Source organism: Artemia franciscana, chromosome 16, assembly GCF_032884065.1.
Source record: "Artemia franciscana chromosome 16, ASM3288406v1, whole genome shotgun sequence".
Classification (NCBI taxonomy): domain Eukaryota; kingdom Metazoa; phylum Arthropoda; class Branchiopoda; order Anostraca; family Artemiidae; genus Artemia; species Artemia franciscana.
This window is the reverse complement of record NC_088878.1, coordinates 27766621-27782350: the sequence shown is the minus strand read 5'-3', so window position 1 is coordinate 27782350 and position 15730 is coordinate 27766621. Positions and strand designations below refer to the sequence as shown.

General features: G+C 35.6%; 1 protein-coding gene across 1 annotated transcript in view; it reads left to right on the top strand.

The window, feature by feature from the left end:
- Positions 1 to 1595: 1595 nt before the first annotated feature.
- The window catches only part of LOC136037307 (sodium/calcium exchanger 1-like), a 62461-nt gene continuing 48326 nt past the window's right edge, over positions 1596 to 15730 (top strand). Inside the window, exons 1-3 of the mRNA XM_065719958.1 lie at positions 1596 to 1641; positions 2469 to 4189; positions 13145 to 13337. Of these exons, the coding sequence (XP_065576030.1) occupies positions 2476 to 4189; positions 13145 to 13337 (1907 nt within the window). The 5' untranslated portion in view covers positions 1596 to 1641; positions 2469 to 2475. The remainder of the gene's footprint in view (positions 1642 to 2468; positions 4190 to 13144; positions 13338 to 15730) is intronic.

Sequence of the window (15730 nt, the reverse complement as noted above, 5' to 3'; positions counted from 1 at the left end):
AAATATCCTTTTTCAATCCTATCCACCAAAAACTCTGAATGATTGTATCTCTTGTTCTTTGGTATCCCAAATGTCCCCTCATTGGGATCGAGTGGATATTGGAGAAAATCAAAAAGAAAAATGTCAACTTTGGTAACCCATAAACGGAAAAAAGCGGTCATAAGATTGGCACACTGTTTCTAGTTGATTTGTTGATTTTCTTCAATAATCTAGTGATTTATATGCTGATTTAGTGATTTTTGTATGTAGGCAATATAAAAAATCACTAGACATAGTGACAAATCCCTAAAGGTGGCAACCCTGCTTCCATCTATTACCAGATGAACAAGATAAAGCATTGTAGGCAACGAAAAATTATTTTCCATCTCATTTGGAGGGGAGCCCTCTTTGGCAGAGCCATGTACACAGCTTCCAAATACCATCTTTGGAAGGTGGGTACTTCCCATATGTTTGGTGTATCTTAGCCATATAAGTTGTAGCAGTTTTATTCTGTCGAGTGACTTGAGACTTCCAAGAAACTTGGTGCAGGTGATAATGATGTTACCAGCAATGCCTCATAGTAAACTTTATTTCAAGGGAAGCAAAGCGGCACTAGCCATCATGATAACAGTGGTAGCCGTAACCTAGTGAATAACGAACCTCGGCCTATTGTAACTAAAATTTCAAAAAAAAGTTGAAAAAACTGGTAAGTGCGAATTTTTTTTTAGCTAATTCAGGAATGGTTACCATTATATAAATTAGTCTTAGGCTAATAGTAAAATCTTATTTTGAATACAGATTTATAGTACTTTTATGAAAACAAATAATGTGTTCTTTAATGCTTAGTAGCTTTTAGCTTACAAGCTATTGGATGAATAAATAAATAGGAATCTTAGCAAGTAGCCTGAAGACCCTAAAAATGGTGTCGGATCGAAAACGGTGCATCATTGAAATCACCATGGCTGAAAACCTTATTCAAAATACTTATTGCCCCCTGGCTTGAACAACAAGGGAAATCACTTTTTTGGATGGGTAGTATTTATATGTCTTTTTTTCTTCTTCGCCACTATTGGCGCACTGGAATATAACGGAGATCTGTTTAAGTGCTCATTTGATTTATATGTATTTATATATAAATTTACATATTACATATATTTATATGTACTTATATATAAATATATACATGCTTATATACATACATAAGCTTTGGTGTTTAAAAAATGAGGTTCAGGCCATACTAATGACCCTTCCCCTTTACGTAAAAGTATGCTATGGTTAGGATAAACGCATTTTAGGGGCCTATAACGTGGTCTAAATGTAAAAATGCAATTGATATAGTACACCTGCAAGCAATTCCAAGTTTTAATTATTCATGTTTTCAATTTAGGCAAATGGACGGAAATACTTGCTTTATATTTTTTCGTTTAAACCTATTTCTCAATTACTTCTAATTAATGCTCCTAATACTATACTCATTAATGCCTTTGCATGAAAAAACTATACGTGGACACCACATGACAACTGCGCTACTTTAGGCGTGGAATAATTCTAGTGTATAAACATTTAATTTGTCATAAATTATATACCACTTTTTCAGTGCTATTTTAATATCCGATTAAGTAGTGTGATAAAAATAGACAGTTCTAATTCAAAAGGTGTTATGTGAGTCTTTTCAAAGGAAACTTACATCCTATTTTCCCTAAGAGAGGGTGGTGCAATATCTTATTCCTTCATTGAAACACTTTTTTCCCTGATGCTTCGTATTTTTCTCCCTCCACTCTCCCTTATTCACGTTCATAAATTCTTTAAAAGCCAAATTAATAATATCTATGAAAATTGTTTGCCTTATCTTGAAGGGACTGACATCAATTAGGGAAAGGAGACACTTACCTGTCCCAAAGATCTCCCTTTGGAAAAAATGCCCTTTTTGGTATTTTCATTGAATTTTCTTTTGTATTTTCATTTAAAAAATTTAAAAAGAAGAAGAAATGCCCCTCTTAGATTTAAAAATATATATTTTGCTTTACTCCACTCTTCCCTTTATTTTATGCGACTCATTGAAGGCCCTTGAAGGCCCTCCACTCTCCCTTATTCACGTTCACAAATTCTTTAAAAGTCAAATTAATAATATCTATGAAAATTGCTTGCCTTATCTTGAAGGGACTGACATAAATTAGGGAAAGGAGACACTTACCTGTCCCAAAGATCTCCCTTTGGAAAAAATGCCCTTTTTGGTATTTTTATTGAATTTTCTTTTGTATTTTCATTTAAAAAATTTAAAAAGAAGAAGAAATGCCCTTCTTAGATTTAAAAATATATATTTTGCTTTACTCCACTCTTCCCTTAATTTTATGCGACTCCTTGAAGGCCCTAATGCTTTCCTTGCTAAAAGTAAACCGAACATTAACAGACAAATAAACAGTAGTCATTACAAGAACTGTCCACTGCCGTTTAAAATATGTAACCTAGCATCTTTTGAATTATTGCAGTCAAACTATGCGTGGCAAAGATTCAAACTCAACATCAGAATGCAAGTCAGGGGTGTTGATACCCCTTTGGCTTCCAATAGAAGATTTGACAAACAGTGAAACTGCTGTAAGAGCAGTTGTATATATCCTGTGTCTCGCTTACTCTTTCCTTGGATTAGATATTATATGCGATAAGTTCATGTCTTCCATTCAGATGATCACATCTGTTAAGCGCGAAGTTCAAGTCAAGACTGGGAAAGAAGTAAAGACGGTAGTTGTTCGAGTGTGGAATGAAACGGTTGCTAACTTAACCCTGCTAACATTAGGGTGTTCGGCCCCTGAGATTCTCTTATCCAGTATTGAAATTATCGGAAATGATTTTGAAGCAGGTGATCTTGGCCCAGGTTCGACTCTGGGCTCCGCCGCCTTCAATATGTTCTTCATTATAGGTTTATGCATTTTCATTGTACCTTCCAGTGAGCATAGGACAATAAAACATGTAAGTGTCTTTCTTGTAACTGCGATGTGGTCAATTTTCGCTTATTTTTGGATGTACGTAATATTGTGCTTAAATTCATATGGAGAAATTGAGCTTTGGGAAGCTACTGTAACATTTTTGTTTTTTCCAGCCACTGTTATAAGTGCCTATTTTGCAGATAGATACGTTTTGATTCATGACTTTTTAAAAAAGGGCTATAGAGTCGGTAGAAATGAGGGAGTCATAGTTCAAACAGAAGCTAGTTTTGAGTCTGAGACAAATGACCACAGTTTTTACAATAGTTTTGCTGATGAAGAGACGCAAGACTTTAATGAATTTCGTAAAACTTATGTCTGTATCATCCGTAACCTGAGGAAAAAATATCCTCACCTGGATATGCCCAGTTTAGAGATAATGGCATGCAAGCAGCTCATTGGATGTGGAACTAAGAGCAAAGTATTCAAGCGTATACTTGCTACAAAAAAATTAACCACAAGAACAAGCTTCTTTAAAAGGCTTCGAGAGGAATCGGTGACTGATCTTCAAGACCTTGGGAGGGTTAGTTCCTGCACAGAAGCTCACAATGAAGACCAAGGGATCCAAGTCTGCTTTGAAGTTGGTCATTACTCCATCATGGAAAATGTTGGAGAATTTGAGGTGACTGTTTTCTGCAAAGGAGTGTCTGCAGAATGTACTGTTTTAGTTGACTTCCACACAGACGATGGTACAGCAACCGCTGGTGTTGACTACGAATCAAAAAAGGGCACTTTGGTCTTTTCCAACGGTGAAGAGAGAAAACCAATCGTCCTTCGTATCATTGATGACGATATATTTGAGGATGATAAATATTTTCATGTGCAACTTGAAAACGTCCGTACTATCAGTTTTGAATATAGCTACATGGCTTGCCTTAAAAAGAGATTGTCTATTATACCTGAAGTGTGTGGATATGATAACGAAGAATTTGAAGATGATGTTGGTATTGTAGTGGATTGTAAAAAGACATCTAAGCCTGACCTCTTAAAAAACTCTGGTCAACACAAGAAGGAAAGGAGGGGCTCGAGTGCTCCCACGACCCCTTTGCAAAATCACAGGAGAAATGATGACTCACAATTTTCCAATAGTTTTTCCAGGACACAATTAAGGCATTCAGCATCTGACATTAAAATGCCCACTGAAGATCAACCTGATTTGATAAGGCAGAACATTCGTCTTGGCACTCCCTCTGTAGCAACTGTTTTAATCTTGGATGATGATCATTCAGGTAGCTTAAGACTTTTTTAACTAGACTTTTTTTTTACAATTTCATTTTCTTCAGATCTCTTAAAATGAATTATTTGTATATCATGTCTTATAAAATAATCCTTTTTAGCGCTAATAAGTTATAAGTTGCCCTTTCAAGCTACCAGGATACGAAAATTTGTATCAATTCAGAAAAAGAGCGAAATTTCCTACAAAAATTGGTTGCTCATAAGTGAAATTATATAGTAAAATGCAACAGGCTGTGAGTCATACGAGAGGTTCCAAACATCTATAAATACAAAATAAAATAAAACCTGCATTTTTTCCAAAGTAGCAAGGGTTCTGTTTTTTTTTTTTTTAAATTATAGTTCAACATCGGGAGAGGGGTGAACATAACAGAAAATTAAGGTCTTAGTGCCCTTTTTAATTAAAAACAACGATATAAGTGTTGGTTTCTGTTTTTTCTGTACTGTAAAATAATAATTCCTCATGTTATTAAATTTTCCTTTTGATATTTTCTTGATATTGATATTCAGAGGCAAACTAGAAATTTTTTTATATTTTCAATCGACTTATAACTATCAAATAACTGTGAACTCACCTCCCAAGTTCAGTGTTTAAGTGAAGTAGGAAAAAAAATTATGTTGTAAATAACCATAACAACCATATCAAAGTTATACGCAACTTATGATTTAATTTGAAACTGAGGTGGTTAGTTTAAACAATGCACAGTATTTTAATGAATCCAGAGAGTATTTCAAGGCCAAAGGATTAGGCCAAAGGGCCAACAGTAGCTAATTGATATATTTTCTTTTCCTTTATGCTAGTATTTTTTCCATTGTTAAAACAGACAGCTTACTTCTTACATTTGTCTATTCTGTACAGATGAATCTTGGTCCGCCCATAGTCTAATTGTCTAATTGATGTCGAATAAAAAAATTTGATATTTTTAATCGACTTAAAACTATCGAATAGCTGTGAAATCAACCTCCCAGTTTCAGATTCATAATCGTTGAATGATGATCTACCCCTCCTACCCCAAACATGCAGAATTCAAATAAAATTAATGGTTGTTATAGGTTGTTCATACAATTATACTGACAGCTATAGAGTATTGAATAGTCTGACACCAAATATGAAGGAGGTCGGTGAATTCTCTTTCTTGGGTTGGGGAAGGGGGTGGTTACCTGAGGCCTAAGATGTGCAATTTTTGGCCCAAATGTTTCAAGTTAGGGGGGGAGTCCTTCATATTAAATATATGTTGATGTGCTCCCAACCTTTCTTTTTGCTGGGGGGTTATGTTTGGAATAGGCGCACAATATTGATGCTGACGGGGCACTAGCTTTTTTATTATTGCGGAGAATTTTAGGATAAAATAATAGGCTGAACTCGTATGATCCTGACTATCCCATTCACCCGAAACTCTTCGGGGTGATTTCCTGAGCCTTGAAAAACGCACACCTTTTTTAAGTGAAAGCGGGAAATCTAACACTTTTTTTGCCTATTCAATTCAAAGCTTGCAGCTGGAGCTCTTTGGGAAAGCAAGAGAAAATAATGCACAAGAAATAGTTCATAAGCAAGTCCCTCCCCCCTAGAAAAGGGACCTGAAAAAGGGCCTCAAAGCTATTTTTAGATTTACTCTAAACTTATATGCTTAAGTCCCAAGGCTCAAGGGGACCACAATGCAGAAGTGAAAATAGAGAAAAATACTATCTGTTCCAAAAACTAGGCCAAAAAACGGGCTACAAAAGGCCAAAAGCCTTTCTTTCTGAATAGCTTGAAAAAGCTGTAAGTACCTGGGCCAAGGGGACCGTAATATAAAGGAAAAAAGTAGTTTGTGGGGTTCACAGCTTTTCTTATAGAGAGAGTACTGCGCTCACCTTCAACATAAGCTGTGGGGGCTTAGGAGCTCCGCTTATACGTGAACAATTTCTGTTTTTTTTTTAATTACTCTTCGCGTTTTTTTAATTACTGCCTATTAATCAATAGCATAATGAAATTGCTCTTTCTAAGAGTATTGAAAATTCGGCTGTTGCTGGTTTCGAATAAGTTTTTACACGGAAATTAGATCAGTCAAAGTTCTACTTAAAAAAACATAAACACCATTCATCCTAGTTATTGGCTGGATACATTAACGCCCATAGCAAAGATAACAGCTTTACTACTAAAATAAAAGGTATGATCTTTGCATTATTTTGCATAGTCATAATAAAAACTATCTTAAAAAAATACTTAAAAGAAATACAGATAAAATTATTTAAGAAGACTGTCACTATTGTCGGGCATAGTAAAGCCTTTTTAGTGTTTGGTAGGAAAAAGAAGGGGGGCTTACTAATAGCTCAATTCAAAAGAATTTTCATATACTGCAACCTACCATCATTGTCTTTTTGTTCATTGTTTCCTCTTATTCAAAAAATTTCAAAGAGAGCCCCCCCCCTCTCCTACCCCTCAACTGTTTGATTTTCTAACAATTTAAATCATTTATAGAAACTATTTATGACTCAAACCCATCGTTTTCTTCCATTAGTTTTTTTTTGTATTTGATGGCAACTTGTATCTTACTACATTTTACAGAGAGGAAGATGGCGCAAAAACACCTTTCTAAAGTAATGAGAGGCAACACTATAGCGTTGCCAATAGTATAGGTCATACGGCTCCAATGTTTTATTATTACTATTATTTTTTTCCCCAGAGGCACTTCCTATGGAAGGGGTCGGCGCATAAACTTCATAGGGGGCTCAATTGATTTGAAATCGATAGTTCTAGTGCCATTTTAAGAGTCAAAAGTGATCAGAAGGACTCCCCCCTCTACACCCTTCTCCCCCAAATACATCCAATAAAAATTTTGAGATAGCCATTTTGTAAGAAAATTGTTCAAAGGTCATATAATAGAAAAATCCGGTGTTGGTCGACACACCCCCGCCCCAGGGCCCGCAGGAAGGCGTTGTAAGTTATTCCCTTGGGGCAAATATGGTTTTTAATGGTTCTTATGGAAGGAATGCTCGTATAAACTTCAGAAAGGGCTCATTTGAATGGAAACCCAAAGCTCTTGTCCGATAAAATTGTTCAACAGTCAGATAACAAAAACTCTGGTGTCAACACAACCCCACAGGGCCCGGGGCAGTCATTCTAAGTTATGCCCTTAGGGTATATATGGCACTTGTTGAAGAAATACTTGTATAGACTTCAGAGAGGGCTGATTTGATTAGAAATTGAAAGTTCTAGTTCACATTTCAAAGGCAACGCTATAGCGTTGCCTATAGTAAAGTCCATACGCTACGGATTTCTTATTATTTATTTATTTTTTCCAGAGGCACTTTCTAGTTTATCTTGTAAGAGCCAAAGGAGATTCAGAGGCAACTAAGCCCCTCTCCGCTCTTTTCCCGCTCTTTTCCCCCAAAACCCTTCCGATAAAAATTTTGATAGTCATATTTTTAAAAATAGTTCAAACATCAGATGACAAAAACTCCGGCGTAGACACCCCCCTCCCCCCAGGGCCCATGCTATAGAGTTGCCTATAGTAAAGTCCATACGGCTCCAATGTTTGTTATAATTCTTTTTTTTCCAGAGGCACTCATATGAAAGGGGTCACCGCATAAATTCTTGAAGGGGCTCATTCATTTGATAATCGGAAGTTCTAGTAAGGTTTTTAAGAGTCAAAAATTATCGGAGGGCAACTAGCTCCCTTCAATCCTTTTTTTTTTATCAAAATATTGTATCCAATAAACATTTTGAGATAGCAATTTTTTTTTAAAAAGCTCATAAACAAAAACTCCAGTGTTGATACAGCCCCCCAGGGTCCAGAGGGAATCGTTCTAAGTTATGCCATGGGAGCATATATGGTTCTTATGGAAGGGATGCTCGTATAAACTTCAGAGAGGGCTCACTTGACAGGAAATTGAAAAATCTAGTTCAGTTTTTAAGAGTCAAAAGACATGGGAGGGCAGCTAGTCCCCCCTCTACGCCCTTTTTTCCTCAAACCCATCCGATGAGAAGTTTGAGATAGCCATTTAAAAAAAAATTGAAAGATCACAGAACGAAAACTCCGGAGTCGACAAAAACCCCCAGGGCCTTGGAGCAGGCGTTATAAGTTACACCTTGGGAGCATATACTGTTCTTATGGAAGAAATGCTTGTATAAATTTCTGAGAGGCATCATTGGATTGGAAATTGAAAGTTATAGTCCAGTTTTTGAGAGTTAAAAGAGACTAGAGGGTAACTAGTACCATACCCGCACATTTTTTCCAAACCCATCCGATAAAAATTTTGATATTTCAATTTATTCAAAAACAGTTCACTACGTTGTCGATACAACCCCTGAGGGCCCAGGGGCAGGCGTTCTAAGTTAAGACCTTCTTTTCCTTCTTTTCTTACCTTCTTCTTTCCAAATGCGTCGAATCAAATTTTTTATACAGCCATTTTGTTCAAAATAGACCAAATATAATATAACAAAAACTCGAGGGAACCCCCCCCCCAGAATTCGGGGGATATGTGTTGTAAAATGTGCCCTGGGGGCATATAGGGCTTTTATGGTAGGGATGGTAGTAGAGGCTTCAGAGGGGGCATTTTCGATTTTAAATCAGAATTTCTAGTGCCCTTCTCAAGAGTCAAAAGTGATCGGAGGGCAACTAGCCCCTCCAAGGCTATTTTTTCCCCAAATGCATCCAATCAAAATTTTGAGATAACTATCTTGTTCAAAATAGTTGAAAGATAAAATAACGGAAACTCCAGGAATAACAGATTCCCTCAAACCCGAGGGCAAGTGTTGTAAGCTATGCCCTGAGGGGATGTAAGATTTTATGCAAGGTGTGGTCATATAAACTTCAGAGGTGGCTTATTTGATTGGAAATTGAAAATTCTAGTTACATTTTAAGAGTAATCAAAAGTGATCAGAGGGTATCTACCTCCCCCCCACCCTCCCACGCCTTTTCCCCTAAATATATCTGATAAAATTTTTTTAAGATATCCATTTTGTTTAAAATAGTCCAAAATTTAGACTACTTTAAATTAGGGGTTGAGAAATCCTCAATAGCACCCGGACAAGAATTGTAACTTATGTAAGTTGTAACTTCATAAGAATCAAAAGTGATCAAAAAGTAAGTAGCCCTTCCCCCGTGTGCTTTTTTTCTCCAAATACATCTTATCAAAATTTAGAAATAGTCATTTTTTTCAAAATAGTCCAAAATTCAAGTTACTATAACTTAGTTGGTAGAGCAATCTTCCCTAGCCCCAGGGGAAAGGATTGTTATGTGAGCTGCACATTATCAGAATATAATGTTCTCTGGAAGGGGTGGTCGTATTAACTTTCGAGGGGGCTCATTAGATTGGAGGTCAAAACTTCTAGCTCTTTTTTAAGAGCCAAAAGGGATCAATGACCAACTAGACCGCGCCCCACTTTCCATAAGGGCATCCGGTCAAAATTTGGAGAGAGTCATTTTGTTAAAAATAGTTCAAAGGCCAAATAACTATGCTTCCGGAGTTGACACCCCCCCCCCCCAAGTCCCGGGGAATAGGCTCTGAGCTTTGGAACTTATTTATTATTTCTTTAATATTTTATTTACTTTGATACTTGGATTTAGTGATTTACGTGGTAACTTTGATTTACAGTACAAGGGCTGTAAGTTATACTAGTTGGTTATTGTTACTTTGCTTACTTTGATACTTTGTTAAATTTGATCCTTTCTTTACCGTAATACTTTGGTACCTTGATATGACGGACTTTGAGAATGACGCAGTAGGTCTTAGACTTATAGTGAAAGAAGGAGACAAAACCCAAACTCTTCTTTGTAGAGATTTTTGTTCATTTCGTGCTGGATTTGCATATTCAGTTTAAGTTTTACTGATCTTAAGCAGAGGCGCCATTTGGGCCAAATCTTGGGGTGGGCATGAGGCATTTGACAGAACATGAGACTTTTTTTATGAATCTAACCTACTTTCAAAGTTTACAATGATTAATAGCAAATAGCGTAATTACCCCAAGGGTCGTTTAGCAATCAAAAATATAGGTAAAAGCATTATAAAAGCGCGGTTCACCCATTTATCCTAATCCCTTAAGGAACTTTTGAAACTTGTTATTGTTGTGACGACAATCATGTGCACCTCATAGGGTACCTCGTGCTAAGAAATCTTCGTCAGATAACAAGATAAATCAGTGTATTCTTTGATCTGAATTAGTCGATATCGGAATGTGATTACTCAAAAATTATGTAAGATAAATGTTAGATTTTGCATAAGGATGCAATCAAACCAGTTTTGTCTTGTGCGGGCTGAAACGTTCGTAATTTGTTTCTGAGGCAGGGACGTCGTTTGCGGGAGGGGGTTGGTCACCCCTCAACAATGTAGCAAAAATTACTATATAACACAGGCCCATATTGCCCCCCCCCCCAATGAAAATGTTGAAGATTTGCTCCTGGGAAGAGGGGCAAGCTTTTGAAAATGTGGGAAGATTTTCCTGTACAATGTTTTTTAGGGTTACCCATGTAGGAGAGGGACGCTCTTTGACTAATAAGCGTTCATTTGAACAGAATGGATTATGTTGGACATAATGGATAATTGTGGCCGGGAAAGGGCCCTTTGTGGTGGAAGCATGGGCCCCCCTGGAAAATCTGGGGTGGGCATTTGCCCACCCCTTTTTATCCCTGGAAATATCCCGAATTTTATAATAAATCCCGAATTACATATCCCGAATACTGAATTTTATATGGAACTATTTTTACTGGTAGCCTTCGACATTGATAAGAGTTGTTCATTTAGAACCGGCAGGAAGTTTTCATAAGCTTTCAGGATACCTTTTCCAGTAATTGCATTTTACTTATTACTGATTGCATTTTATTACCGCTTACTGTCACGACAGTTTTGGTGTGAACATGTGATTTAAAATTTCACGTAGCAAAACTTCTAATTAAACCCCAAAAAATGTGAAAAAACTGAAAAATAAGTAATGAAACTCAAATTGGTCTGTAAGAAATGAAATTAACGCCATCTAACATTTCCTAGCAAAATCCGCAGCTGTACAATTGTTTTCCTTATAGCAACCACCAAACTGCCTCTTCTGTGGATTTTTTTTATAGGCTTCTTTAATTTTTTTATTTTATTTTCTACTATAGAAGCGCATTTCAGCTAGCAGTAACACTGCTGCTTTGGCTGTGCGCCAAAGCAGCTTAGTTTTGAATTTTCTTGGATGAATGAGTATCTCAATTTGGCAGATTCTGCCAATAAATCAGTGTGCCGATTCTGCAAGGTAAGATAAGATAATATTTATTTTCAAAAGGCTATCACAAGCTCTAAGAGCCGAATTCGCTTTATTTGTCACGTAAAAGTAAAGAAAACAAAATTTTAAATTAGTATCTTAAGTCAACTTAACGCACTCAACACGTTACATTAAGTCAAATAAACAGTCAACACGTGAAAATTAAAAAGGTTTAAAATAAAAAGGCAAAATCATCAAAGATAAAGGGTGAATCAGAAAGCTTGATAATTGCTGAAGGGATTAAATTACAAAACATTACAAATAGACAAAAATAAAAACAGCAATAGATGAGAAGGGGAACATTTTGTGGCGATACACCATCAAAAGGAAGAGAGACGAAGGAGTCAATTTTGATAAGGAGACAATCACGAATGATTATTAAGGTGCTTCAGAATAAAGCGGATAAAAGTTTTACGAAACCTGTCTGTAACAATATGGATTGGACAGTAAGTTGCGATTGCTAAGGAGGCTGACCAGGGGAGTCTGAAGGCTTCTAGTCTGAAGACTGTCAGTACGAAACAGGTTAACATGTCTCCGTTGAAATTGGATTTGCAGATCATTGATGCGGGCTTGCAATATACACAAAATAGAAACACACTTTAACACTTCACTGTCTATGGTATTACTGTCACTGTCTTTAACTGTCACTGTCACTTTGTCACTGTCACTGTCTTCACTGTCTATGGTATTTGGTATCTAACACTTCACTGTCTATGGTATTACTGTCACTGTCTATAACTGTCTTTAACTGTCAACTGTCACTTTGTCACTGTCTTTAACACTTCACTGTCTATAATCACTGCAATACCTCAATTCCGTAAATTCTTTCCTGATCAATCACAGCGCAGGGGTAGGGATATCAAAACTTGTGTCCCTGTTGAATGAATTATTTCTATTGTGGATATGTGAAAAAACAAACTTTTCTATACTGAAACGCACAAAGTTCTTTATTTATTTTTCTTTATCAAAATACAGCTCTTTAAAGGAGGTATTTGGGGTAATACCCCTTGACATACAAGTGAAAAATAAACGTTTAAATTAGGATAAGTTCATTTATTAGACAGTGAAAAGAGATACAAAAATCTGGATATTTCGACCACACAAACAGCTATCTTCATCAGCAGAAATACTAAAGCATTGAAATTAAAACTAACATATTTTACAGAATAAAATAATAACTTGAGGTTAATTAACCTGATTTGTCTGAGTGAGTTCAATAACTCGGTTCATCCAAAGTCTTGAGTTGTAAATTTTCATCTTTAATATTGCCCGAATGAAAGTTGAATCTCTAATAAAGGCGACTTAATCGTCTTTTAATTGTAAAAGGAGTGTTTTTGAATTTATTGTATTTGATTGGTCATATCTCCCCATGTATACAACGTATTTTTGACGAAATACCTCAAATTAGGTATTTTGTTCCAAGACCACACTGCCTTTCTTTGACGAACAAATAAACATAACCCTAATTAACCTAACAAACCTAATATAACGTAATAAACCTATTTTAAGGAATTACGTCAAAAATCCGTCTATTTACGGAAAGATATGACCAATGTCTCCATGGGAGATCTGACCTTGTCTCAAATTCATTTTTCCAAATCATTACACCGCCTACTGAGAGAAAATTCTTATGATCTTCCTCCTGAGGAATATGGGATAGGTACACTTGGTTTTCATCAGGTTTCCAAACCAAGTCCTTTCTATCGTTATTGACTCTTGTTATTTTTAGGTATCTTTAGCCTGACGTCTCGTGAAGAAACTGTAAATGAGTCTATTGGGTCATTTGAAGTCAAAATAATGCGCTGTGGTGGAGCCAAAAACAGGATTATTGTACCATACTATACCGAAGAAGGAACGGCAACTCCTGGAGTTGACTATGAACACATTAGTGGTGATATAGTTTTTGAAGAAGGGGAACTCGCGTAAGTTTGACTATTATGCTATAGCTTGCTAAGGTGCACTATAATATACAATTGCACTATAATTTACTATATTATAAAACACTAATATATACTAATATAATATACTATATATAATATAATATATGTAATATACTATAATATAATATACTATATTTTCTGCACTGTATTATATATATATGCTATACTATTATATCTGACTCTATACTCCTTGGCTTAATTTAATTCAATTTTAAATATAAGCTTTAATAAATATGGGAAGCATTGTTTACGTTCTACGTTTGATTAAATTATAAATTTTTTTTTTTTAATCAGAGTAAATAGCAGGGTCAAAAATTTAAATTATTACAAAATAGCTTTCAAAATAAAGGGCACGACTCTCTATCCTTTCAATTTAATTTAAATCATTTCAATTGAAAATCTGTTTCCAAATATAAAAGAGATGATGGAGTATAAAAAAACGTGCACTTTAACAAGCAACTACAACGTTATATTAAACACAGCCATATAATCAATTTGGCTCTAATTTTTCTCAGTTTCTTTGGCTCGGTTTCGTCACTTCCACATCGACAATTTGCGATTTACTCAACACAACTACTACTACTGCTATAACAGCTGCATCAAGCTGTCTGAGGCCAACACAGCTGCACACGCTCCACCTCCATCTCAATCTATTCAAGGTCTCGCTCTTACACCCTCCCAAGAAGTTTCAATTTTCCTTAAATCTGTCCTTGCAACATTACCCCTCCCCATTCAATCATGATCTGCTTCGGAGATTCAACACATCAATGACACAGTTAAAGCAAGAAAGAAAATGTTCCTTCTTAAGGAATGTTTGATATTTGTCTATTAAACAGAATATCCTCAGGACTTGTGCTATCTAAACCATTGGCGTAATTTCGTCAAAATCATGGAGGGGAAGGGGAAAAGTTGGATCCAATTTTCCAAAATCAAGTAAAAATGACAGTGAAAACTGGAAATTTAGTCCTATAGTAACATAAATGTAAAGATATACTAAAGAAAACTGACCTGTTTCTCTGGATGCTTGAATTATGCAGTCTTATCTTAATTTTGTACACAAAAAATAAATTTAAGCTGGGCGGGCAAACCTAGTTCTGGGGGGGGAGACTTGGGTCTGGAGGGATCAGCTACCCCCCACCTTGATCCATAGCAAATGACGCCCCTGTGTCTAACAAAAAACAAGACCAGTTTGAAACTGTTTTGATTGGTTTATTTTGAGTGAGAAAACTATGATATAGTTATATTTTAATTAATTATTTGATATAAGAGGGGTTCGGGGTTATGTTCAGTTAGGTATTTAATATAAAGCGCTTTGTATGCCCGACTTTCCGTAATTCTTTGTCATAGTGTCCATAATTTTGTTTCTAAAGTTATATATTATCATCATGTTTTGGTATATTTTATTAGTATTAAACTATTTTCACTTATTAAAGGTGTTCTGTTTAATAGACAAGTACCGAACGTTCGATAGGGTTCTCAAAAATTACAATTTCTAATGTGAACACACCTATACGACCAAAGGTTGGCTTTGAGACGACATATGATACACCCTTGTTCCTAGATCATGTATAAGGACCTCTTTTAGCGTTGTAGTGAGCCATTTTGTTGCAAAATTTGTTCTACGTCGCAAAACAGCACATCCTTGTTTTAATAAAAACCTATAAATTTAAACTTCTTGGTTTATTTTGCCATACGTTTTCTTTAAAAAGCTTAATATAATATTTAATAGTTACTTATTTTGATGTCAGATACTTTTATCATCATTAATTTTTAGGAGGTTTTCTCTATAGTATATGTAGAGAATCACAGCCAGAATGTAATGGCTTATACAGGTCCTAGAGGATCTCCAGACCCGCTTTAAAGTGTAAAGACGTTTACAGAAACTATGTCTTTAACCTTTCTTTAACAAATTATTTTTTTATTATCTATGGGAAAGGTGATAAAGGATGTCACGATAATATAACAGTCTTTCATGCTATTAATTCCCCCCTCCCAAAAAAAAAAAAACTTTTATAAAAAATAAAACAAGTTTCAAATAAATAAAAGCTAAGATAAAGATTGTATTCTTACATATCTGTTCCTTATTTCAAGAATAGGGCCTGGGATAAAAAAAAAAAAAAAGAAAGCCTGGGATACCAGGCTTTCGAAACAATTACATAAAAAAAAAATCAGTTGAAAGTAAGGATCAACATTAAAACTTGAAACGAACATAAATTATTACGTATATGAGGACGGTTGTCCTTGATACCTCGCTTTTCACGCTAAAGCTTTTTGGCACTTTTGAACAAGCTTCATATTGTGTTAATTCACCAACCCTCGTATTTCAGGAGTCGTTCTTAAAGAACTTGGACAAAGAGTCAAACTTTAGCGTAAAG